This window comes from Candoia aspera, chromosome 3 (assembly GCF_035149785.1).
Source record: "Candoia aspera isolate rCanAsp1 chromosome 3, rCanAsp1.hap2, whole genome shotgun sequence".
NCBI lineage: Eukaryota > Metazoa > Chordata > Lepidosauria > Squamata > Boidae > Candoia > Candoia aspera.
The window spans coordinates 30,928,684-30,956,105 of NC_086155.1; the positions used below are offsets into that span (position 1 = coordinate 30,928,684).

At 39.1% G+C, this 27,422-nt stretch overlaps 1 protein-coding gene across 1 annotated transcript; it reads right to left on the reverse strand.

The window, feature by feature from the left end:
- Nucleotides 1-25,885, reverse strand: ZNF341 (zinc finger protein 341). The gene is made up of 15 exons (XM_063297223.1): nt 25,756-25,885; nt 19,265-19,375; nt 16,390-16,577; nt 15,670-15,819; nt 14,766-14,990; nt 12,302-12,491; nt 10,457-10,541; nt 9,434-9,624; nt 8,056-8,249; nt 6,766-6,974; nt 5,604-5,700; nt 4,640-4,772; nt 4,132-4,243; nt 2,575-2,645; nt 1-2,058 (listed from the first exon to the last, which is right to left on the reverse strand). The coding sequence occupies exons 1-15, from the start codon at nt 25,784-25,786 to the stop codon at nt 1,547-1,549; spliced, it is 2,499 nt and encodes an 832-aa protein (XP_063153293.1). The 5' UTR covers nt 25,787-25,885; the 3' UTR covers nt 1-1,546.
- Nucleotides 25,886-27,422: the final 1,537 nt, after the last annotated feature.

The window sequence follows — 27,422 nt, forward strand, 5'->3', positions numbered from 1 at the left end:
TTCTGACTCAAGGATTTAACAACCTGTAGTGTCACAGAATGCATGTTTCCCAGAAGCCTATGGATAGCATACACTCAAGAACAGTTGGATTTGGATAGCATATCTGCAGCACATCTTGGAAAAAAATTACATAAAATGTAACATCAGCACTACAAGGAGCCCATTGCTACCAATACAACACTCTCATTGAATAAATTAATACCAACCATACCTGTTAATGTATCAATTTGGTCTTTAATAAACCCAGAGCAACTACTTGTTCAGGTCCAGGAAGATGGTCCTCATCTAGGAGGCTATCCTTCACTACTAGTTGTTTCCCTCTATCAAATAAGTGGTCTTGAGGCACAATCAGATCAAGCTACCGCCACTCCACAAGTGAACTGTCAATCCGAGCCCACTGGTGAAATACCTTAGAGCAGTGTTTCTCAACCTCAGCAACTTTAAGATGTGTGGATTTCAACTCCCAGAATTCCCCAGCCAGCATGAGATTGAGAAACACTGCCTTAGAAAACTCCCTTCTTAAATATAATGAATAACTGTGGTGTTAAACAATTAGGAATGGAAAAGAGCATGAACACGGTTACTGTCCATACTGGCCTTTCCTCCCTTCTTTATCCCCCCATTCCCAGCTCTTTCTTAGCATGTGCATATTTAGCTGTCCTCCACTCTTGAAAGTTTCCCATATCTCTTTGGAATCCAGATGCCTGTGATACTCCCCCATTTCAAAATCAAATACTCAGATGTATTTCCTTCCAAAGCTGCTGCTCATTATCAACAAATCTGAGAAAGTTCAGGGGGGAAAGCTCGAGCTTTAACTTGTCTACTGTGTTTGTATACAATTTCCCTTTCCAATATATCCTGAGAAAGGGAAAAGGTAGAAGATATATTTATGAGAAAGTCTGTGAAGTTCCCAAAGGATCACATTATGAATAAACTTTCATCTTGAAAGTGGACAGGGCAATGTAGAGTTTAGACAGAACCATTAATAGGGTCACAGGTGTGCACAGCGGAGCAAATAACAAGCTATGAGTGATGACATCATCATGCAAATGCCACAAGTTATATACTTGCGTCAGAAATCAGGATGCAAGTATGTAATGGCAACATTTGCACAATAACATCATCTTGCACATCACGTCACTCTGGTGTCATCACTGTTTGCTGCAAGTGCTCCTGAATGGGGTCTAGTAGAAACAATAACATTAAATCAAATAAAGAAATGTGAAAAATGTTGCGGTGATCTAGATTCTGGTTCCATCAAGATTCAAGAACTTGAGTGAATATTTAAGCACTGACTATCTTTAAATGAAAAGAATATAGCTATTCCCATTTGTTTTTAACAGCTTCTTCAGATTAATTCATCCAGAGAAGGAGAGGAGTAACTTCACTTTGTAACACGTTTCTTTAAGAATGTTCTCTGCATCACTGAAACCAAACGTTTATGCACATACACCACCAGTCATTTCTCACTCTCCGCAGTTCTTTTGTATTGGTAAACACAGCAATCTTCCCTCCTACTAAATGGACACAGCATAGTATTAGTCAATTAGTCAGTAGCCTGGATGTAAACAGGGACTGCCAGCATGGCACATGGACTCTCCGAGCCAGGCTGCAATTCTGCCAGAGCAAGGTTGGATGAGATGCCAATACGCTGGCCAGAGTTGCCACTGTCTGAATTTGCTGCTGACCTGCCAACCACAATGGATAGAACAGTGTCAGGTTCAGAAAACTGTTCTTTATTAGGACCACTTTTCTGAGGGCTGTCTCCACCTGTACTGTCTTTGAGTTCCGTCAAAGCCAACTGAGCTGAAAGAGGAAGTCCCACTTTCCGCCCACGTGCCCCCCACTTCTTCTGGGATTTTCTGACTGGTAACTCTTTATCCTTTGATGAGTTCAGCCTACATTTGTGGTCCTTCATGTACTTCTGGCGGGTAAAACCTTTGCTACATGTAGGGCAACGATACTTATAGTTGCCAGTGTGAGAACGCTGATGTTCCATCATGTGAGCTCGCCGGCTGAAGGCTTTGTTACAATACTGGCACTTGTGGATCTTCATACCTAGAAAAGAAAGAATGCAACAAACAGCTTAGATATAAAGAGTTCCTGTAGGCCTCATTTAAACCCAATTTAAAAAAATGTGTGGGTGAAGTGAGATTTGAACCTAAAACTTTATGGCACACTTTCTTAACCACTCTACATCAATTTTATATAAAACTGTATATAATTACATGGTACAATTGGTGATATAAACAATATTTTGCACAGGAAGCCATGAAAACTCAACTACTCTAAATAGGTATAATTTATTGAGGGTTTTGCTATCTTGGCTTTTGTGAATAGATCCCAGCAAAACAATTCAATGTGGAATGGTTAATTGAGTCCTAATGGTAGATAGAATTAGATTCATCTTATTCAAAGCTCAAAAGGGAAAACATAAATCCTCAAGGCTGAGTTGTACTGCTTCCACTCTTCACTGAAGTTGAGAAACAAAATCCAAGTGCTTTATTAACATTCAATACTTTAATTACGATTACTTCCAGCACTGATCAGAACCAAAGCAATAATTCCATATACCTGAATGGGACAAAATATGAGCTTTCAATTTGTCTGGCCTGTTGAACTCCTTACTGCAGCCTGTATGATTTCTGCAACAACAAAATAAAAATAAGCAATGCAGAAAGGAACTTCTAAGAATATTTATTTATTAAAAGATTTGTATGGCCACCCATCTCAGCATATATAATTCCATTTCACTAACACAATGTTATTCATCTTAACAGGAGCAACTTGCAAGTTAAATGATCAAACTCCTTGCTATAGGAAGAAAGAAGTGTTGAGTTCTGAGCTTGGTTGTTTTCTTGCACATGTATTATTACCAGGCCATGTAACATCATCAGCATGAGGGCGAGTGGGATTTTCTGGCTGTTTTATATATACAGGTAGTTCTTGTTCAGCAACCACAAGTGGGACTGGCAACTCAATCATTAAGTGTTGCTAAGTGAAACCACAACTGTGCTTATGATCTTACTTCAGCTTTCCTTTGCTTTACAGACCTGTGAAGGTCATAAATGTGAGGATTGGTCGTAAAGTTACTTTTTCATCACCGTCGTAACTGTGAACAGTTGCTAAATGAGACAGTCACTAAATGAGGACTACCTGTAGTAGCTTGCTACTTTCCCTCATGCTGATAATGTCACCTAGTCTGGTAATGAAAGAGAGCACCAAGAACCCTACAGTTCAACCCTAAGCTACTTATATTCTCTTCTACTGCAAGAAAGAAGTGCCTACACAGTGATGGAAATTCTTGTTCTGTTTCTCCTTCACAATGCTTTTTGAAAATCACCCTATGAAAAAACAGTACTACAACAAAAAAGAACTGCATACTATTCCTTAATTAAAGAGGTGGAAGGGACTAAAAGACTATCAGATTGAACAATCCACTTCCAAGCAAGATTATTTCTACCATGCTACTTTATTGAAGAATGCAAGAAAGTCAATGTAGCCCAATAAAGCTGGCGGGAGGGAGGTAGAGAAGTGAGATAAAACAGAACTTAGCAGAAGTAGTATTTTCAAGATAATGAGATCTTTGGGATGGTAGGTTTAAATGAGATTACTGAAAAACCCACAGGTGCATGATTAAGTGCCAAATGACGTGAGATAGTGTCATCTGGAAGCGTCTTACAACAGCATGGCCCACCCGTATCAACCACCATTTTTCTCCTCTTTGTCCGCCTTTCATTTCAAAACTGATTTATAATGAATAATAACTCAAAGTGTGACCATAGCTTTGTTTTAAACAAGTAACCACGGTACAAAACACTTAGCCCCACTGTTCCCAAACTGTGCACAGGGGAACCATGGGATATTTTACTAGTTAATAAACAAAGCTGTTAGTGAGAATGCCACAGCACACAGGTTGGGAACCACTAGGGGTGCTGTGAACCAAGAAAGCTTGGGAACTTCTGACTTAGCCAATTCCCAGAGTCAATAAAAATAGGAAGACAATTCCATCTCTTCTGTATGTGCTTGCTGAAAAGGCTGCTACTTATTTGTGTCATCTTATTTTCCAAAACCCAGGCAATCCTCTGCTGACTATGAAGCTAGTGCTGCTGTGGGCTATCTGATACTTACGAGAATGGACATTTATATTTCTTGAAAGGCTCATGTATCAGCATATGCCGTTTGAGTTTATCTTTCCTGTTGAAGGCTGAGTCACATACTGAACACTTAAAAGGCTTTTCACCTGCACAGGAGAGAGACATAATTCAGAAAAAAAGGCAAACACTGAGTTTGGTTAAAAAGTATTCTAATAAGTCATTTTCTATTCCTGGGTTATGGAAACATGAGTCATCAGAACTGGGATCAGTTCCCCAAGATCTTTCCTGTCCCTGATGTAATGTATTGGTTCTAGTAGATGCTTGTATGCTTAACATGTATTCAAAAGGCCTAGTTCCAATCAAAGAGTGCTCCATCAGACAGAAATTAAGAAGATTGATAAGTGAACTCAATTATTCAAATAGGGATGCAAAATCCAAGGAATGTAAGGTATCAACCACCACTGAAGATGATGACAGGAGAACCCTTAGAACATGAATACATAAGTTCAACAGATTAGAAACAGGTTTCTGCCATTTCTTACCCGAATGAATGTGAGCATGTAGTTTGAGGTAGTGTTCTCGGCGGAAGAATTTTTTGCAGATCTGGCACTTAAATTTGCCTCCTCCTCCATGTGTAGGGAGATGCCTTCGCAAGTACCTCTCACAGGGAAACACCTGCAAAAAGAAAGCAATGTCACTAAACTGTTGGCTAAGAGCAAGGTCATTTAGAAGGGTAGTAACTCTTATCAGTCAGACCAGGAGGGGCCGCTATTTTCTGGCTACGCGCTGCACTTAATATTTTTTGGGAGACTGAGGCTAAAAAGTGAATGGGGGTCATATCACATATGTGGGCAGGGCTGAATTTTGGGAAGTTTCAGGATTCTCTTCACTTTTCAATGCAAAAAGCTTTGTTTTAGGGCTTGTTTTATGGTTTTCATCTATTTCTTGGCTCAAGAAATAGATACCAATAGATAGCAGGATACTAGCATTGCTTTTCAGCAATAATGGCTAGACGGAAGCTCTGAGGTCCACAAGGGCTCTATCTGGTCCAGGGTCCACAAGTTATCCACCCCTTCCCTAAGGAAATGGGTATGTACAACAAATCTACACCGTAAAACTCCCGTATAGAAGAGAAAAAGCCTTTACTAATATAGATCAAGTAGGCTTTAAAAAAATACTGCATGGTTAGTTCCTGCATCAGGGAATGAGCCACCGGACAGAAATTATGCTGTGAATGAAAGAGAATAACTGTGAGAACTCAGGTAGTAACACTCCAATAGCACCCTCTGTACTACAGATGGCACAAGTCAATTGGACATTAGTGTGCATCCACTATGCAAATTGTGTCATTACATAAGCGGTCTTGGGCAAGTCTAAACACTCTCAGAGCAAACTATGAAATAAACATGAATGAATAGATGGACAAAATTTTGCTGTACTAGGTGATAAAATCATAGAATCACTTCTCTCTCCAGAAAGTCAAGTCTATTAAGACTATCTGCCCACCTTCTGACAATGAGGACAGGGGAAGTTGTGTGTTGCTGTCTGTAAGTGATGCTCCAGGGCTTCTGGTGTGGAATATTTATTTACACATTTGACACACCTAAAGAAAGAAAGAATGCATTAGTATGGCTGAAGTCTGCAGGCTAGCCTTCAGTTTCCTTACACATATGCATTTGCAGAAATATTGTCAAAGAGAAAAACACTTACAGATCCTTGAAGGAAATACAGGCTTAAAAATAAATAACTAAATAACTGCCTGGAATCTATAGTTCCAAATTGCCTGATTTACCTGCATTTCTCTTAAAAAGAATGAAAGTTTATAGAATGGATTATGAGGAGGGATAAAAACTTGTTCACCTTATACCCCAAGTATACCATGAATATAAAAGATACTCCCTACATAAATACGCATAACGTGGTTTGTCATTAGCCCAGAAACTTCAAAACCTAATATCCAAGCTATATGTAATGGTATGTGGGAATGACCTTGGGAGACAGGAGGGAGAGCCACAGACTGGACAACCGGTGTGTAAAAGATATCTCAGCCCATAGAAGGAGGGAGGGCGTGGGAAAAGTTTCAGACGAAGCCCTCCTTCTCCCTTCTGGAAAGTAAAAGGAAAGGAAGGGAGAAATACTTTCAGGCTTGCAAGATTTTGTTAATGTAACCTTACAATAAAGACAGAGCTAGTATTCCTGTTTGTGCTTCTTGTCTGGACTACCTCAAAGGGCTAAGACTGCAGCACTAAAATTTTATTAATTAATTCACTGATTTATTGGATTTTGAGGCCACCTGCCCAGGCTTGGGAATAGAGCCAGGTCTTCAGAAACTTATGGAACATTTGAAGGTACTCAGACAAATAAATGGAATTCCAGTCAACAGATTATAAATTTCTGCTTCTACCTTGTACAAAACTCTAATTCTGACATATTTTCTTAACCCAGCAAACTATGCTGTCATAGTGGGGTCTGATTTTGTTACTTTTTTTTTAACCAAGTCAATGAAAACCAAGTACCAAATCATTCAACAGCTAATCCACAACACTGACCGCTCTTCCAACTGCAGTTTAAATGATTGGCCTGACGATACATCAAGTTTGAATCCCATTTTTCATTCTTTTTCCCCAAACACAGACTAAAGAAATTACTCTTTGCAATGCTACCATACTTGTAAACTGCCATGTCCTTCTTGGGGCTGTGTTGAGGGAGCAAGTTGTGGGAATATTGGTGGACACCCAATTCATACAGAGAAGGGTAGTCCTTGCTGCAGAGGTGGCAGCGATAGCTCAGCTCTTCCTGGTGGTTCTTGATATGCTCTAAGAAAGAGTCCAGCTTTTGAAATGTCTGCGCACAACTTTTCACAACGCATTTGTAAACCTGCACATTAATGGTAAGAAAAGAGAATTTAGACCAGCCTTATTCTGTGCCACCAAAAGCAAGCAAACTGTACTGTACTCTCAGAATTAAATTTATAAAAGTAATTAAAGACTCTTGTGAGATCGATGCACCCGTCCACAGAGAAGGCTGATTGGAAGAGGAGAAGAGTAATTCATTGTCTAAATGAATTACTCTTCTCTTCTTCCAATCAGCCTCTCTTGGAGGTTAGCAATGGACCATTTAATCATTCCTTATGCAGAAAAAATACAAAACTACTTCCATGCGGAGGTTACACTGCATGGAATTGCTAATTTAGATTTGTCTCCTTCCAGTAAGGAATATAAGAAGATCCCTGATATGGGCTGATACCATCTATCTCAGAATATAATCTACACTAGCAACGGCTGTCTAGAATTTTGAGCAGAATTTTTGTTCTCGCTCTCTCTCCTTAGAAATTCCAAGAATGAAAACTAGAATGTTCTGCAAGCAAAGCATACATTCTGAGCTCTGACTTACTGAATATGCCCAGAATAGTGATGCATGCACACAAAAATGGAATTTTATGGTTCTTACACAGTGGAAAAAAAAACATCAAGGTTGTGTAACTGAAAAATATGTCTCAACTATCAGGGATCTGTGATTTAGATTCTGTTGAATTGCTTGTGTTGTTACCTAGAACACATTGTGTTGTTATCTAGTCAGCACATATTTCTACTAATGAATGAAAATATCCACAGGAGCATATTCTTATGCTGGACCCAAAGATCAGTTGTTAAAAACATACACTTTGCATATATAGCATCACTATTTCCATACCTAGGATCAGAGAGCCTTTGTCAATCAGTGAGTAGCCAACTAAATTAAACAGAAGATTACCCTGTAATAGAGCATAATTTTATGTTCTAAACTATGGTAAAGCAAAAAAAAAGTTGGCAAAATAGCTAACATTTTGCACCTGAGTTTTGTGACCTATATAGATTGTGCAAATTTGGACGTATGCATGCATTTTTCTGCAGATCATGGAAAAGTGGTAAAGAGCTAAGTATGGCAGAAGGAAGCCACCTCATGACAAACCATCTACCTGTTCATGTTTATGCTGAGTCATGTGTGATTTCAGCTGGAAATATGTATTAAATTTGCTGGGACAGAACTGGCACTGATAAGAACTGTCTATCAAGACCACTTGCTTGGCTTCCAACTTTGCAGCATCATGTTCCTCCCCAGGAGGCATGACTTGAGGCTGTGGAGGACTGCTTCTTGGAGCCTGGTTTAAGCCTAAAAAGAAAAGATACAGAACACAGAAACATTCGTTTCAGCTTCAAGCATTCCAAGGGAAAGAAGCATTTTGAACAGATTACAAACAAGATCAGCAAAATAGAACTGCTCTTCTCAAATTACGAACCATTTTTCCAAGATGCAAAGCTGTGGAAATTAGATTTCCTTCTTTGTGTGCCTTTGCATTTTTCTTTTTTATCATGACTGAGGATAAAACTAATGCTCTTTCACTTTAAAATGAGAGAAACTCCTATCATGAATGTTACATAGTATCTCCAGTATTGGAGGGATATGCCTGACAATGCAGCTTCTCGGACCAAATATTCTCCACCAGCTAAGGTCATTCTGCACTTTCAGGCTTGTTTTGTCATGTAAGTTCAGGCTTTTGCCTTGGTGAGCCCAACTGTAGCCTTCTATACAGTTTTCGAAAATGGGCATGCCCTTCCCAATCTTCTCACTGCCTATCAACTAGTTGATATGTACAACTCAGGAAACAATCTTAGCCCAACCAGTCACATTCACAGAATATACAAAAGGCTTGGTGTGTATTGATCATTATCCATAATTCCTTATGATCATCCAGGACCAATAGCAGAGATATTTAGGAAGTTAGTGATATCATACACCCAAGTACTAGACACACAGGTTCTGTTTCAGGAATATATCTAATGCAGGCTTTCCAAACTGATGGAGACTTCAATTCTCATAATTACCAGCCAGCATCACTTTCAGATGGGGAAGGCCTGTCTAATGCAAAGCAATTATATTTGAAGGGTCATTCAGATAATGCAGAGTTACAATATCCCTTCACCTACTCTCTTGCTGAGGATAGATGATAGAGTTTCAATATACATTTATTTTTAAGTTTAGTCCATAGAGGGGGAAAATTCAGTATTGTAGGTTCCACGAGTGGATAATAATTTTAAAAAAGGATTAAGAGTAACAAGAATATGGAAGAATGTTGAATGAAAGGCTATGACTGAACAGGATCGTGGCAATTGTATATCTGATGTATACATTCATATGCTAATACACGCTTAAGCCACCAGTACGCCAAAGTTATTTTTCTAACCCTTCCAGTATTAAGATCTATAAAACAGAAAGACAGGCAGAAGCACTATTATTTAGAGGTTTGGTGTGAAGCAGGTTCATATGATTGGCCATCCAAGCAGTTAATAATGCACCTGCATTTTCCTCATCCTCCTGCTGGTTGGGGTTGAGTTGCATGACTTGCACAGTGACAGAGCTCCGAGAGATGGTACACCCAATTCCTGGTGGCCACACCTTATGGGTCTGCATGTGCTTCTTCACATTGGATTTTTGCGCAAAAGCTCGACCACACACAATGCACTGGAATGGCTTCTCCCCGGTATGACTGAAGGAAAAATAGACACTATATCAGAGAATAGGAATCAGAGTATCTCAACAGAGGAGAAAACATATTACTAGTGCACTCAGTTGCAATCTTCACTGTTGTGGCTTCAGTCTGTTTTAGGATGTTTCCTCTCTCAGCATTCAGGAATGAGACAGCATCTTCCAAATGAGCAAGTTAATCCATCATTTATGTATTTCATTTACTTTAACACTCTCTATGCTGTCCTCTAATACTGAACAATTTTCCAGCTGGCTCATAACTACTTACCAATGAAATTGCATTCCAAACTGCACATAGATAGGAACTTGCATGATTGGAATGCTCCTTCACAAGCAAATTTCCTTACACATAAAAAACCTACCACTTCAGGGAGGATAGATAAAAGGCATCTTTTTGAGGTGTATTTTTCCATATGACAGGAATTTGCATGGAGAAACATGAAATCATATGAACTCTCATCTGTAGCCTAAAGTGGTACAACCCACTCACTCTCCTATTGTAGTTTAGAGTTATGGGTCAATCAGGTTTGTCCAATAATAATAAAACAAATCCTGCCTTAACATTATGTGCAAAACTTTGTTATCACTTGAGGCCCTGGAAGACCTGGTGCTTCAGCAATCAGGACCAATATTAGGTTTCACACAAACACCATACAGAGACCAGTGTTCAACATTTGGGGGATCACACTGACCAAGCAGAGAGATGGCTTTATTTTCCATAGCTCTTGCCAGCAAGTTAGAATGGCTCCAATTGTTGCTCAGAATATCCAATCAAGTCCTTGGCCTGTCCAACTAGACATTGCTTCTGTCCAATTTTGGAAGCTCAACACTACCTCCTGATATGTTGCTGCAGATCAAAATTCTTGGTAAAGGCTTTATCACAGTATGTACATTTCAGTTTTGGTGACTTGGGCTTTCCTGAAATGCAAACAGCAAAAAACAAGCATGAATTTACATCAAAAAGACCACCCTGCCGTGGATTTTTGCTTGTCCTGACTCCATCAAGCTAGAACAAACTTTGAGGAATGGAACTGCAGCAGGGATCTTGAGTATATTGCTTTATGGGAAAAACATAATGAAAACAGTGGAAAAATCCAACAAAATGACCTTAAGTGGGAGGAATGGTAAACCCACTATTTGCATTACCCTGTTATCATGGGACTTCCTGCTTTACCTCTCATTCTTACACCACGTTAATTCAGATTGTGTTAATCCTGGCAAGGGAAGGAACTGCAACATTGGCTTCTCCTACCTACACTGGGTTTCTCACATATTCTGATGTCATGAGAAGGAAGGGCACTGCAACATCTCCTACAACATCAGAATAACAGCTCAGCTTTGGTGGGTTACAATGTTGTAGTAATTCATTTTAGTGGATTACAATGAACGCATACGGCTTCCTGAAAAGGTTAATGAAGAACCAATGTTCCAATAGTGTGTGATATGAACTGACAATGACAAACATACAAACAACTTTCTTGAGGTTTAAATGTTGCTTCCTAGGTTCAGAGTGTGGCAGAGTGCTAGAAAGCATTTGGCTCAAGAGATCAGAAAAAACACACACTAGGCATTTCTATAAAAATAAACATATTTAAAGAAAGCATAAAACATAAGCAGTTTCCATATCCATAGGTGAATAGGCTCAAAAACTTCTTACATAAACCTATTTACAAGCTCATGCATTCACACGCGGAGCTGGGAGAATGAGCTGCTGCTGCTGCTGCTGGGCTAAAACGAAAACTAAAACCTTTCTGGTAGCTAGTCCAGGCAATGAGCAGCTTTACCTTATATGGTCATCTTTTCACACCCCAACCTGAGGATACTTAAGTTTGACCTGTTCACCCTGCCAAAGTGATTTGTTACCATAGTAACTTAGTGGCTTGCTCCTTGCAAACAAACAAATACCAACACAGGGCACAGATTTCTAGTTTGTAAATGTACAGCAACATCCATTCAACCTCATTTGTTAATGACAAAGAAAAACAAAACCCCACTCTGAATACAACCTGAACATAGAAACAAAATGAGACTCTCTATTTCTTATACCAGTCCATTTGATCATATGGCTATTAGTTCTTTCTTTATAATGAGAACACAATAGCCACAGAATATTTCTGAACTTTATGAAATACATAACAAACCAAAGTTTCATATTCCCATATCATCTAAAAATATTTTACATGTTTTATTACATCTTCCAAATAAAGACAGCTTGTGCATCACCTAGAAGCTAAAGATGCGAACCTTCTGTTTCACATGTTTCAGAGTTGTATTATTATTATTATTATTATTATTATTATTCCAATTTTGCTACCGAAATAATACATTAAATAATAATAATAATAAATAAATAATACATTAATAAAATAATAATAATACATTAGCAATTTAATATAGTTTTCAAAATAAATTAGTTCTCAGGATTCTAATAGCCACTATTTGGGCTATACGCCCTTCCAGATGGTTTTGGACTACATATCTATCATCCTTGATTATTATGGGCCATGTTGGCTCTGGTGTACAAGAGTCACAGTCCAGGAATATCTGGAGGATTATGGACTTCCCCTTACAATATGCCACCCAAGTCTTCCAATGTCATGGACGTTAGTGCTCTGTAACAGACTCTGTTACTCAAATGTAGATAGACTACAGCAAGAACCAGTAGCAAGAAGACCTACCTTCAAGCAGGTTATTGTCTGATTTGGAACGACGGTTCTTGGAAGCAGAATCAAAACTGGTCAGATTTCCTCCACATGTATTATTCAAGGAAGCAGCAGTATTAGGACTTTTAGACTTAAAGCTTTGCTTGCTTGGACTATATACTGGAGGGGAGGGGTACACTGGGCTTTCCACACATTGGCTGGGCACCTAAAACAGAAATCAATGATGGTAACATATCTGAAAGTGACAGAACAATATAAATAATTCAAAGCTCCATCATTACTCATTCAGTATTCTGACAACCATGACTTTCATACCATCACATAGAAAAGAAATAGGTTGTCTTGGCTTCTACTGTCAACTCAAAGTTGGGAAGTAGGAAGCAAACCAAAGTCCTGCTGCTTACAGATGAAAACTATAAACTCCTGCATTGTTTACACATTTGCATCATCTTTTGGTATGGCCATAAAGAGAATCTGGTGCTATTCCTGTTTTTAACTGAACATAATTTGCTGTATTGAATAAACAGTGACAAACTCTGGTTAGTCTTAAATACAGTTAGTTAAAAAAAGTCAGTACCAGTTGATTATTAAGGTTAACTACAGTAAGGTTTCAGATAACAAGCTAAACCAGTCTTCCTAAATGTGGAAACCTTCCAGATATGTGGACATCAACTTTCAGACTTCACCAGCCAGAATGGCTGTTGCTGAGAATTGAATTGAAAAACCAGGTATCTGGAGGATATATGGACAGGTAAAGGCTGGGCTAAGCTATAGGTAGTGGAAACCTTATAATTTTCTTGTAGCTGTATCAAAGGAGAAGAGAGAAGCAAATGGGTCTAGAGAGGTGAGGCTCATTCTCATAAAGTTTAGCCTTAGTTTAGCATTATGTTACCACTGAATGTTGTCCCTAGATGTGTTCACACATCATGCTGAGACTAAATCAAAGTACACTGTTTGTTAATGCAATTATAATGCATTATAATTATAGATTTTAAAATGCTACACATTTAATATGAAACATTTTTACTCAAGCCTATATGATTTACAATAGAAATTTAGTTGTGAAAAAATAAACTCATCAATATAGAGCATTGCAGTGTGATTGCTATTTAAATTTCCACATATAAAATGGAACTAAACTGACCACAGAGACATGCAAAAACAACATTAAGTTTTACCCTAGTAGATTAGAACATAAGCAGTGCCCTGCTGGATTGAACTCTGGCCCATCTAGTCCAGCAATCTGTTCTCACAGCAGCCAACCAACTGCACAAGGAAGCCCACTGGTCTCCCAGCAGATGGCCTTCTGGGACAATCACACTGCCATCGTGCTAATAGCTACTGATCCCCATGATTTCCATGAATTGGTTCAACTCTTTTTTGAAGCCAGCCAAGCTGGCAGCCAGCACCACATGTCGTGGTAGTTGAATTCAAAAGATTAATTACTTTGTGTTGTCCTGCTTCTTCCAGGATTCAGTTTCATTGGGTAAGCAAATTAAAACAACTTTAGCCATTCCAGAATCTGTCCAAAACCAAACAAAAAGATTTAGTGATGCCAATTCTCTGATTTGAGATATTCCTAGAGAGAGATTGAAAGCAGCTCTCTGAGTTGGCAGTAGGCTATAATCAAATAAAGGAATATATGTTTAAGATCAGAGAATATTTCTGAAAAGCAGTTTGCCCAAGCCAAGTTAATCCTACGGGATATTATCTTAGGCTTTTAGGAGGTGCACCCTCCAAAACTACAGGCAAGGTTTTGCCACTTGTTTTTTCACTGGAAAGGATCCAATGGTGCTTTGCCCATTCAAATGGTTTCCATCATGTTCTTATTTTCCTCTCCACTAACAGCTTTGTCCTAAAACAAATGTGACCTCTGAAAACAGTCTTGGCATGGTTATGGTCATTAAAATACAATTTCTGAGTAAGGGCCTTCTGAAATGTCTTATTCAGTCTCAATACTGAGACTGTACAGCAAATCCATAAACTCTATCTCTTGGTAGCCAGACTTTCTAACACCTGACCTAGCTTTGGCATTTTAGGACACATTATTTATTTGTGTTAAATACTTTTATCTTACTTTTCGATTTATCAAGCACTCAAATTGGCCATGGACAAATTTCAACCACACCTATAGACCACTATATGATGTTTCTCCTTCTGATCATATTTGGCCCAGCAGATTATATTTAAATATTACTAATCTCTCAATTTAGACAATCTCTATACGATATAAATAAATGTCCTTCTCTCAGAAACTGGGAACTATTTGACACCTTTGGGATCATCATTTTCCTTAGGAAGAAAATTATCATTCGTTATAATACAACCTTGTGCATTTAGCTGTGCCCCTATTTGAAAACCAACAAACAAATGTTTGAGGTGGAAGAGAATCAGAGACAGCACCATTGTACAAAGGCCAGTGAAACCATGTAATCTCACAAGCGAGACTATAATCACTAAGACAGGCAGCCACTTTTACCTCCAAAGGTGGGTAGGGCTGCATCCCCAGATTCTGTATTTCTACTGTCCCATTCACAGGCATGGAGGTAGATGCACTGTAGACTTCCGTCACTCCACTGCTACCTGCATTGGCCTGGCCTGGCACTCCAAGGGTTCGAGGTGGTGGTGGGGGAGGCTGAGGGGGTGGAGGGGGTGGGGGGGGCTGAGAGAGGTATCCTGCTCCAGGGTGCATATTCAAGCTGCTCTAAAAACAAAGAATGAGAAATTAGCCTGCCTTTCTTCCCTCCCTCCCTCCCTCCTTTTCCTCTTTGGTCCATGAATATGAACAATATTTCCAACAAGGTTCTAACCTTCTTAAACCAAGATCAATTTCAATACCCATGTTTTTCTGCACACTAGTGAAATAAATCTGTCATGATCAAGTCTATGTATGATGGCATATGCAAATCATAGTATTAGCCTCATCCAGTTTTAATTATATAGGGACCTTTTCCAAGGAGTAAATGTATCAGCTTACTTTTTCAACATAACAATATTATTGCATCAAAGAAATTGAACTATGGACCAAAGAAGGTAAAAACTGCCTCGAGTCAAGGTCAACCCCTGGTGATTCCATACAAATATCCATGCAGATTTCTTGACAACACTATGGAAATCGTGCCACACAATCCTGGAAAAATATATATATTTGGTCTAAGGTATTTCCAACTCATTTATGTGTGCACCAACCCTGTGCTCCAAATTACATTTTGCCCTTCGAGTCTAGACTGCTGCCCAGCCCTACTACATTATATTATGCATACAGTATGTGGTCATCGGACAGTAAAACATTCTTTTCCAATATATGCCTATTATTTTTTTGTTTTTATAGCACATACCATTTGTCAGAGCTTGTGTTTTAAATGGCAGGGAAAAATATTTACCTGCACAGTGGGTTGTACTGTGGACATTGGTTGGTCCAGGGTTGTGAACGCAGACATGGCTGACATCAAAACCTCATCGCTCACTAAGATATTCCCTTGGACTAGTGTTTGGATCAAAGGAGAGGGTGGAACAGTAATATATGTAGAGATCTGTTGGGCAAAATGGATTAAAACAATATCTTACACTGGATATCAGGCAGAAATTTTTCAGAAAAACCTTGAAGACCACATAGAAACAAACTAAAATAAACTACTATTCAGTGCAACCACTCCCTGCTAGAAGTGATGTAATAAAAATCAAAATTTTGTGAACAAACTAATTCAGTATTAATTATGTAGCATGGCATGATGGATAAAACATTGTTCAGCTGACAAACAGTTATTAAAGAGGAGGAAATCCTGTGTTTTATTTCAGATACACTGCAGTAGACTTCCCAAACTTAACCTAACCCTAACCCCACCCATTCTAGAAGCTACACCAGCATGAAATCAGCCGTCTCCACTGCCAATCCCCATCTTGAGTCAACTGCCTCTGTTTCATGTCACTGCAGTCACCTAACTTCCCTCCAAGGCAATGGATGACAACCACTAACAGGCTTTACACATACTGAGGCTGACCTTGCAATATAAGAGAAAACACTAGCATGTTTAGTACAGAGCTATGCTTAAGTGCAACTGGCAACCCAGCCACAGAGAGCTCCAAGCATTCAGCATCTCTACCTGACGATTGGTGGTCTGAGCCTGCTGCACTGAGGTAATGGATGGCGTATATACACTGTTAGTAGCCAGGGAGACTGTAGCCAGTGAGGGGGCACTGCCTTGACACTGTTCCCGCTTATGAGTCATGAATGCTGGCAATGAGTTGAATTGCTTCTTACATTTCCCACAGAGAAACACATCTTCATCATCTGAAATCAGGGAGAGAAAAATTATTTATTTAACCTGAAAGACTTCCTCTCAAGAAGATGCAGAGTTTCAGCAGAACAAAGCGATAAGAAATTATTAACTGAAGAATTGTCAAGCTGTAGTTAGGAGAATGCTTATCTTTCTCACAGCAAGTCCCATCTGAAGCAAAGTTTACGCTTCACAGGATAACTGCATTTCTCTGTCTATACTTGTGAAAGAAACATAGAGAAGGCCTTTTATGACTTGCATTTAGCCACAGCACAAACATACTTCTGCAACTTTTTCTCCTTTCATAGTCCCATGAAATTGCCTTCATCTCATTCCCAACCCACATGTGAGGCAGTCATAAGTCATTCTTAGCTATTCTCCTTTTAAAATAGAGCTTTCACACTTAAGCAGGTGACAAATCACAGCAATTTTACCATGGGTACACTCTGATGTGCCTTACCAACCATTCAGTGACCAATGGCGGGGGGCAGTGGGGGCGACACAATGGCTATTTTAAGCTGATGCAGTCACAACACCTCCACTCCAGTCTCCAGACACTGCCCTTCAAGTCCATTCTAGTTTGGGCAGGGAAATAATTTGGATTTCTCATACTGCTCTCACCTTGGATACACCAGGTCTTGGAGCTGTTGAGACTTGGGTTCCAAAAACAGATCAATCCAAGTATCAAGTGTCAGGCAGTGGAAGAGGAGCTACACGTGCAGCAGGAGGGAGACTTCCACTGCACCATAAAACTCCTCCCAGCTGTCACCTAGACTATTTTTAAACATGGTTTATCACCCAAAGAATGCTAAATCTGTATTTAAAACAACCTGACATGTAGGCAGAGGGCTTGCATGGGGAAGTGGGAGGAGGCCCTCCTGCAAACCCCCCATCCCCACCCCATCTGTTGCTCATTAGCCAGGACAAGTGGACCTTTCAGCAGCTTTGGCATAGACCGTGTTATCCTTCTAGAGAGGCTATCCAGTTAGATGTTGATATAACAGCTTGATGGCTTCACCCATACTTGGATGGCCATCTCCAGACAGTGGTACTAGGAGATTTTAGCTCAGCCTCAAAGCATTTCGTTCTATATTATCCACCATGATGTTTAACTTCTATCTGAAACTGCTGACTGAAATCATCTGAAGATTTAGAATCAAATATCATTGATCAGTTGAAGATAGACAGTTCCCTCTTTCCTTTTTATCAAATCCAGATGATGTAGTGGAAATACTAAGTCAGTGGCTAGCTGTGATAATGGGTTAGATGAGAACCAAGAAAATGAAGCTTACTATTAGTGGATGGTTTTTTAGTCCAGGATACTGATATTTGGTCTGTTTTGGAAGGGCCACAGTCCCCTTAAAGCATAGGTATGTGAATTTGTTATGCCTGAGAGCTGTACTTCAAAAGTGGACGGTCCACTTTTTATTTTTTATTAAGTAAGATTTAATGTAGCTTTATTAATTTTTACTTTAAAAGTAAATATTGGGAGGGGGTTATAAAAGTAGACTCCCAAAGAAAGAGAAGGAGGAAGCAGCAGCCTTTTAGCTGGTGCAGGAAGAGAAGGCAGAGATGGGGGAACACAGCACGAAGAGGTTGGAGACAGCAGGTGGGTGTGGTAAGTATCAGCCTGTTTCAGAAAGGGCTATACTCCCCTTAATGATCAAACTTGTAGACTGGAGATGTTTCTACAGTAGATCCATCTCAGGCTCAGATGCACAAAATGCCTTTCATTGGCCAAAGCTGGGACAATAGCTATGATCCTACTAAAATACAGTCTCCTATCAATAATCCCTGCTCTATTAATCTCTCAACTAGATTGCCATAATCCATTATACATTGGGTCACCCCTGAAAACCATCCAGAAACTTCAGTCATCACAAAATTCGGCAGCAAGAGTACTGACTGGAACTGGATGTTATAACCAAATTAGGCCAGCTTTATGCCATCTTCACTTGATCTTGGTTTATTTCTGATTCCAGTTCAAGAGGCAAATATTAACCTCTAAGGCCCTGCACAGTATAGGACCATTGTATCTGAACAGAGCTCCAGCTGGTATGATTCTATCCATACAGGATGCTTGAGTGTGGCATGTAATTTCTCGGGCATGGGCCTTCTCAGTGGTAACCCTCTAACTCTGAAATGCATTGGAGCCTGTTTTATTGTCTTCTTGACACTAGGCAATGATCTTTTTATTGCCGCAGGTATTATAGTATATCCATGTTAGCATCTGTATTACTGTAAACTGCTCAGAGCTTTTTTTGGAATTGAGTAACATATAAATTGCAGAAATAAATAAATAAATAAATTTGAATTGGGTGTGCTACATAGAAGTTTTTAGTAATGTTATTCGTTATTATTTTTGTATATATACTCTCTTTGTTTTAGTGTGTGTCTGTTTTTAAAATATCATCTTAATTTATTGCAAACTGCCCTGGGAAAACTGTTAAAAAAATAAAGGTATAGGGAGAATGAAACCAAATAAGGAGTGTTATCCTTATTGGGCCTTACCATTTTTTGCTAGCTACTGAATATAAAATGGTGGTATTGAATATTGTTCCAAGAATCATATAACTGTTTGAATACATGGGTTATAAAAACAAAGCAGTAGTGCATATACTTGGATACACACACCCACACATTCACAAGTATTACAACACAAGAACAAGCAACAAAGCAGAAGTCCCAATGAAAGACTCACCCATGGACTGGATGGAGGAAGATGTGTTGACTGTCTGTGATGATGGATCTGAAACACCTCCTTGGCCATCTAACAAGGACTGAACAGCTAGCACTGTCTGATTATCCATTCCTGAAGGGGATAGAAATGGCAGTCAGAAGATCTGTATTCCTTCAAGGGACAAATATGTGGACAAGATTGACTGTAATAAATGTATTTCAGCACATTAACTTCCATGTTATTTCCAGTTTTCTTACACTGTAGGGCTCTTTACTTACTCAAGTACTTATTCAAACCAGAACACAGTTCAAACCATTGGTTATGTTTACAACTGTCTGCATGCACACACACCAGTACTTGTTCACCTTTTTTCTCTCTCAAAACTGCCTATTCTTTACATTCCATTAGGCAGGCTCTTCTTTCTCTTCCTTGTTCCAGGGTGGCAATCCCCACACTTTGGGCTTTCAGGAACCTGGCCTTGCAACTCTGGAATCAGTGTTCTCTCTTTCCCTATACCTACGTGAAAGTTTGGTGACCTTTAAAAGGGGTTTAAAGACTTTTTTGACTAGTGGGTTAGATCAAGGCCCAATTATTTTATCCTACTGTCATTTTATCCTGTATTTGTTTAACAGTAATTATGGATATATGTGTGTTCTTTAGTACTGCAGGACTTTCCTTTAGATATATATGGTAGTTGTGTTTGATTTGCTGTAGTTGCAAGTATCTTTACTGGTTGGTTGTTAAGCTATGAATTAATTTTATTAGATGTAATTTTATAATTGTTTTGTTTTTCTTTTGATCTGTACCATGTCATGTTAAAGGTGCTTAATAAATGAATACTATTATCATACCCTCTCATGCAACATTCACATTTCAGTTTTCAAATATCAATCCTCTATCATATCAATGATTTTAACGTATCAACCAGTATAAAGCATTCTCATGAAGATTCCATCAATAGGTACAAGAAGATTGCTGTTAGAGAGCCAGGTTAATTAAGCTGTTTTCTGAAAGAAATGAAAGGTATGGCAGTCTATAATGTCATTAATTTTAAGAACCAAAAGAAAATATCAGAATCCCATTATCTTCCCCTTTATGTGGATTTAGCCATTATTCAAAGAATAAGATTTAAGCATCTTTATTTCCTGTCCCTATACACATTTAATTTCAAAACAGTAGGTTCCTGATAACAGTATTTAGGAAGGCAGCTTTCACTTTCTCTAAATAATTATCTTCTGAACCTTAATTTTCCTGTTATAAATATTACCAAACCATTTTTGTAATTTTTTTTTGCTATTTGACTTGCTTGCCAATTACTTTTTCAGGATAAAAAGACAGAATTTTCGTTAATATCCTACTCTCTGAGTCACAACCCATTTAAAAGGGTGCATAGGCCAGATCTTGGTTAAACCTTAACATCTACAGTTCTCTATGCTTCCGTAATGGAAGAGCTTCTGTGAGTTATTTATATATTCAGTTTACTGTGCACCAGAAATCTGTCAGAACGGACACTTTCAGTTTGTGACTAGTACATTAATATTATACATTCCTATATTCTCCAGCTCTTATAATAAATGTTCATTGAAAAATGAAGGAATTGTAGGCCAACATTTGGAGACACCAAGCTGACAACACAATATACTAAATTGTAGATCCTTCTCAACAATACTTTTACTCTGTAATCACCTTGCCTGGTTCATGGAATCAACACAAGTTTATCCAATACAACTTTTATAATATTTATTATTACAATAGAAAACCCATTCAGGAGGAAAACAAAGACGAGCTGCAGGAGCTTGTATTTTGTTTATAGCTCGAGAAGCAGCTATAAGAAGAGTCCATTTAGAAATACCCTATGTCATGATTTATCTAAGTGAAAAGATCAGTATTACCTTCAGCAGCAAGCTCCAAAAATAATGGAATATCAGCTAATGTAGAACTTAACCAGAATATCTCTTCAAAGGATAATCAATACAATATACAAATATGAATGCAATTCTGCATTAAATGAAAATAGCTGTTTTTGGTGAGTAGATGGCACAAACTGAGGGTTTTGCAGTCAGCTTGCAAATAGCTGGGAGTCATGGGATTCCACCAGACTCAAAGCCCTCAATGTAGCCTTTATGGACTCAGAGTTCAGCTGAACCTCACTTCTTAATCACATTGGATTTTACTTTTTTTAAATTGCTTTTTAAAGATTGAGAATCTTCAGAATTGCAAGTTTTATTGTGTTCACTGGGTGTGTTTTTCTTCAGTCCTTTAAGAAAAAAAGTTTTAATTACGAGTTTAAGGTTTTGTAATATGCAGCAAAAGTGTTATTAAAGTGTTGATTTAGAAAGTTTTAAATGCAGTAAGGGTCCAGATGGACTTGAATTAAGACTTTGAAATTGATTATAAGAATCCTTCCCGTGGGAAACTTTCTATGTTTACATCTTGGGAAAAAAAACTGATGACTTTGAAGGTTGGTCACTAGAGGGCACAAGAAGGAAATGAATACATCAATAGATTCATTGAGAGACATTTATGACTATTGGGCTCAGAAGATAATTTTAAAGATATCTGCTATTGTAGATAAACTAGATGGTGTCATGGAAGAGGAAAAAGTTCCACTGAACAAAGCTGAAATTTATTTAAATGCGGATTTAAAAACTACAGCCTATAAAGAGATGGAAAAAGATGAAACAGTAGATACACAAAAAAGATGAACTGCTGGATATACAAATGAAACTGGCTGAGTTTTAACAATTAAAAAAGACATACAAATACTAACCCAGAAGAGTGTTGTGGATAGCCTTTTTATATTGGATTTACAAAAGGGACTTGTTAAAGTAGCCAACAACTCTGTGAGAAGAGACAGTGAGAATATGAAGGGTGACATGATTAACCTCTTTATACTGGATCTAAAAAAGGGGCTTGTTAAAGTTGCCAACGATTTTGTGAGAAGAGACAGAGTATGAAAAGAAAGCAGATGCTTGTGTATTATCTGAGGGGATTAAAGTTTGTGTGAGAAAGGGGAAAGAATACAAAGTTGGTTTATTCGATCAAGGTTAAAATAGATGGGTTGCTATTTCTGGTAATGTTTAATGGATTTATGCTGACTAAGACCAATGATGATGTTTTAAAGGTTTTATTTATCTAAAGAAGTGAGACAGGGGGATTTTTTAAAACAGAAAATGAGATTTAAATGTAAAAGGATTTAAAGTGGCTTTGTTAGATATAGTTTGTAATAGTTACGTTGTTATTTCTGGTACCCCTTAATGGACTTTCAGTAATTAAGATGGAGTGATGAGGCTTTAAAGATTTGTTTATAGAGAATGGGGTGGGATATGGGATGAAGAGATGGTTGGTTGTATTTTAAGAGATGGTGCTAAGTTGTTAAAATTAAATATACTTGCTGGGGACTAAGGGGGAAGTTTCTTCTTTTTCTTTCTTTTTTTCTTTTTCTGCACCTTTTTTTTTTTCTATTTCTTAATTTTTCTTTTTCTTCTTATATTTTTTATCTTTTGTAGTTTGTATTAGTTTTATCTGTATAATGTAAAACTTAATAAAAATTATTATAAAAAAAAGATAAATACAGGACAGCAGTACCAATCCCAGATTCCACTCCTTCCTCCCTCTTCTTCTTCCTCCTCCACCTCTCCATAAACAAAGCAAAATAAACTATCTGTCTAGGCATGTAGGCTCTTTCTCAACATCTCCAATAAAACATCTTGAGCACAGTGTTAGTACAAATATTATGTATGTGTTTGAATTAAACTAAATGCTCTCCCAGAATGAAACTGTATTTGGGTTAACTAAAGTAGCAAAGGAACTGTAAATTCTTATATAAGTCATATGTGATAATATGCAAGTTTTCAACTGATACCAAATTTGTCACAGTACTTTACAAATCACTTGAAGTGCTGTACATATGATTTAATCAGTATTTCTAAATCCCAGAATATACCAAACATACCATTATCAGCTATCTGTGACCCCTAAACAAAAGGTGAAGACTCTGGAAACAAGGAACCTCAGTTATTTTCCATTCTACCAGATAAAGTGCTTTGTGCAAACATCATACATATGTATTGTATCTTAGTGCCATACAGAAAAGTTCTGTGTTTTTTCTGCCAATTGCCCTTCAATTTGATCAAATGGAATTTATCACTGAAATTTCAGTGATAGGAGGTGGTTGGTGGAAGCTGGTGGAAACAGCAGTCTCTGCTAACTCAAACAATGAACTAAACTCAGAGGAAGAAAATCAAAATAAACCCTCAAGTATCCTGAGAATTAGGCAGAAAAAAATCCTACAAACCTCTTTTAAAAGGAAGAAAAATTTAAAGAAATCATAAGGCAGATTTTGAAACAGCTTGAGGATATCTTGTGCCCAATATCATTAGTACGGCTATGCTAATCTTCAAAGATGCATCTGGCACTTACTGAAGACACAAGATTTCCAATAAAGTAAAGCAGCACAGTTCAATTCTTAGATTGGAGGTGTCGAGGTAATATGTCTTGCTTTTTCAAGTTGAGGCAGGCCTCAAACCAAATTGTTCCTTCAGTAAAGCTCCAAGCAGGTCAACAAAACAAGACTGCTTTGCACAGTCCTAATCATTGTTTGGATAAGTAGGTATCAATTTATCCTTTGGTATTAATTTACTCAATGGGCTGTGTTGGGTTCCATGCTGCAGAACATGGAACAACCAACTTTCAAACCTAAATGTGACAAGGGGGTTCTAAACCCCAGAGTATGGGATCCAGTAATTTTTAGACAGTGCTGAAGGGCTTTCAGTTTGGCATGCTTTTCTGAAAGGCTTGTGATATGACAGCTTACAAACAACTGTTTTGCTGCTGTGGTATCACATGCCACATCAAACTATAAAAAACACATGCCAATGGCTGAGTTCACTTGTCACACCAGGCTAACTATTTGTCTGGCTAATGGTCTGGGCATTTTGACCTAGTAAATAAATAATAATTAAAGGAAATCACTGTTTATTTATTTGTTTATTTATTATCCCACCTTTATTATTTTTATAAATAACTCAAAGTCAGGAACATACTTAGTATTTCCTCTTCCTATTTCCCCCACAACAACACTGTGAGGTGAGTTGGGCTGAGAGAGAGGGACTAGCCCAAGGTCACCCAGACGGTTTTCCTGCCCAACATGGGACCAGAACTCACAGGCTCCTGGACTCCAGCCCAGAGCCCTAACCTCTAGACCAAACTGGCTCTTTTAAGTCTTGATGTCTTGAACATTTTAAATCAATTCCTTGTTTTGCATTCTTAATAGCAAATTATAAATTGTCAAAACTAGTAAAGATAAATTAATCAACAAAGATAAATAGCAAATTTAGGGAGACCACTCTATAAAATTCTACTAAAGACACACTGGACTGGACTCAAATATAGCTATTCAGTAATTAAAGTCTGAGAGCCAGTTTGGTGTAGTGGTTACGGTTTAGCATAACATACAAAGCCTTGGGTTTCTCCCAGATAAGCATCAGACAATTGCTGCTTTAGAGCACTTTCACAAGATTTAACAAGTTTCATAATTTATGCTAAACTGTAGATGCCACCATGGCCAAGTTCACTACAGCACCAACTTTACTGAGTGCATTCACACAACAGTAGAGACTGAAGCGAAACTAACCACATTAGTGGTTACTGGGATGTGTAAAGTAAGCCACCATCAACAGATGATCTTTTAAATTAAACATGTATGGGGAACATTCTAGTTGGCCTAAGTAGACAGGGTGCTGCATTAAATACATTGCTATCTAACTCATCAGGGATTTTTCTTCTCAAACATTCATTTTTTACAAGAGCGGATCTTGGAGTCTGAGACAACAAATGGACGAGACTTCATCAGTTAGGAGGAGGGGACGTAATTTGCAACCAGGGAACATTCGCAGTTTGAACTGCCACTGCAAGTAACAACTGCATTTGCATTTGTAAAAAATAAATAACCTTAGCGGCAGCAGCTTCACAAATGTACGTGCCCAGAATTAAATGTCATACGATGAAATTTTAATTCTTCCAGGAAATGGTAGCGATGTTACACCAGCTGCATTATTCAAGAACCCAGAATGGCACCCTTAGAGGTAAAGGGACTCTTACAAATTAAAGCAACAATTGCCCTTTGAGGGGAGCTTGCAGAAGCGGTGGTAGCAATGACCAAGCCACCATCCCCTCTTTGGGAACAATCTTCCATCAGGACCCCATCCGCCTGCCTGCTTTTCGCCCCCTGCCAAGATTTGGCTCCTCCGCGGCTTATCGGGAGAAAGAAACCCGCGCCCGCAGACCGCCGGATGCTGCGGCTACTCCTCCAAGACAGCCACTGCTCAGCGGCTGTTCCAGGAACCCTCCCTCAACCCCAGAGCTGGCTTAGGGCGGCCCCACCGCCTTCTCAGCCCCCGTCCCATCCGCAGCGGCGGGAGGGAGGCACACAGCATGGAACAGCCGCGCCTTTTTTTTAATGGACTTTCCCCGACGCGAGGCCTCAACCCACCCGGCTCCCCGAGATATACCTTCCAGCGCCTCGAATATCGCCTGCGCCATCTTGGAGCTGAGGCAACCACGGCAGAGCAACCTAAACGGGCATTGTGGGAAGACGAGGGATGGTCGCTCTGCCGCCAGGGGGAGCGCGAGGCCACGAGGTGGGGAGGGGAGCCTAGCTCAGGGAATAGCCTCGCTGTGGGGAAGCCCGTGCATAGCTGGAAGGGGCGGGGCTTCCCGGCCGTAGTCTTAGCAAAACGTGTTTTTGTTGGGATGTCCCGCGCTGTCACGGGGGGGGGGGGCGGGGGAGAACCGAAATTATCTTCTAATTCGACTAGTAGAAATGCCAGATGTTCTTCAGGTACCCATGAGATTTACCTATGGCAGAGGGAAAACAATGCTGAGTTTGGGGACAACCTTGTTCTTTTCCCTGTTTGCAAGAGGAAAAGTTGCATCCGTGATATCGTCCACCAACATCAAACTCCGTTTCAGACTGAATTTGAACAGCAGATCTCATGGCTGGACCATCTGTCCAGATTTGGGGGACTTCCGTGCCCCTCCATCCATCCCTCCTTTTTGCAGCATCTAGCCTGACTCATTCATGTGGAGAACCTCGAAGTTTCCATGATGTTTGTGCCTTTTTTATTGGTCCTAATAAAGGCATTGTCCAACTCTGGATTTGGATGTGCATTCAGCTGGACTTATGTGCAGCCTAAAGGTTATTGCAGCAGAAGATAATATAAGGCGCTTGTGTGTTTTGTTTATTAATGTTCAGATTCAGCCACCACTGTCAGGTGTGGAATACTGGAGCTGTGTTGTCACTTTCTACCTGACTTTTGCCTCAGATAGACTCCCCTGACATTAAGCCCCAACCAAAACCAATAAGACTTTGATTATGGGAATAATTTTCTAAGAGCATCGAGAACATGTTCTCAGAATTTCAGATATGCTCACCAGCCCCCAAAGATTGCCTCCCTCTCAGTCATGGAGCCCATGATGTGATAGAACTGCTTTAGGAAAATGTTCCACATGAAGAATGTTAATAATACTACATGCAGCCTCCACAGTGGGATCTTTGGGAAGGTAGGCATCCTTGAAAAGAAATCTAAGTGTTAAGGAGCAACGGAGAAACCACCTCTGTGAACACTGATGAGAATCAGAAGGCAGGTTGAGTCCCTCCCAGAAATGGAAATACATCCTATAGAAGCAAAGACTACATTTTGATGGTTGAGCTGATATCCCACTAGATCAAGACGTACTGAGCCAGCAAGAACTGTTAACAAATGCCCTTGTGATCTTTCAGAAGGCAGTCACAACCATCTCTCTCGACTTAAATCCATAATGTAATTCAACCTTATGACCAAGAGACCCTATGAAGTTCAGTGAAGCTGTCTAGGCTCTGCAAACAAGAATCCTTGGCCACAGAATTGTCAGATAAAAATATGATAGAGAGGGGTGTGTGTGTGTGTGTGTATAAATTTGATTTATATGCTGCCTACTCTCTCAATTCTAGTTGTATCTGAGCCATCAGAACTTAGACTGCTAGGTCTATTCTGCCATGACTGGGACATCTTCCATTTTGTCCAATCTATGTACCCTTCATTTTTTTCTTCCAGCCTTCCTCTAATCTTACTCTTCCCCATCCCCAGTTGTGAGACAAGATGGTGAGGGGAGATTCTATTCTTGATAATATTTTTTA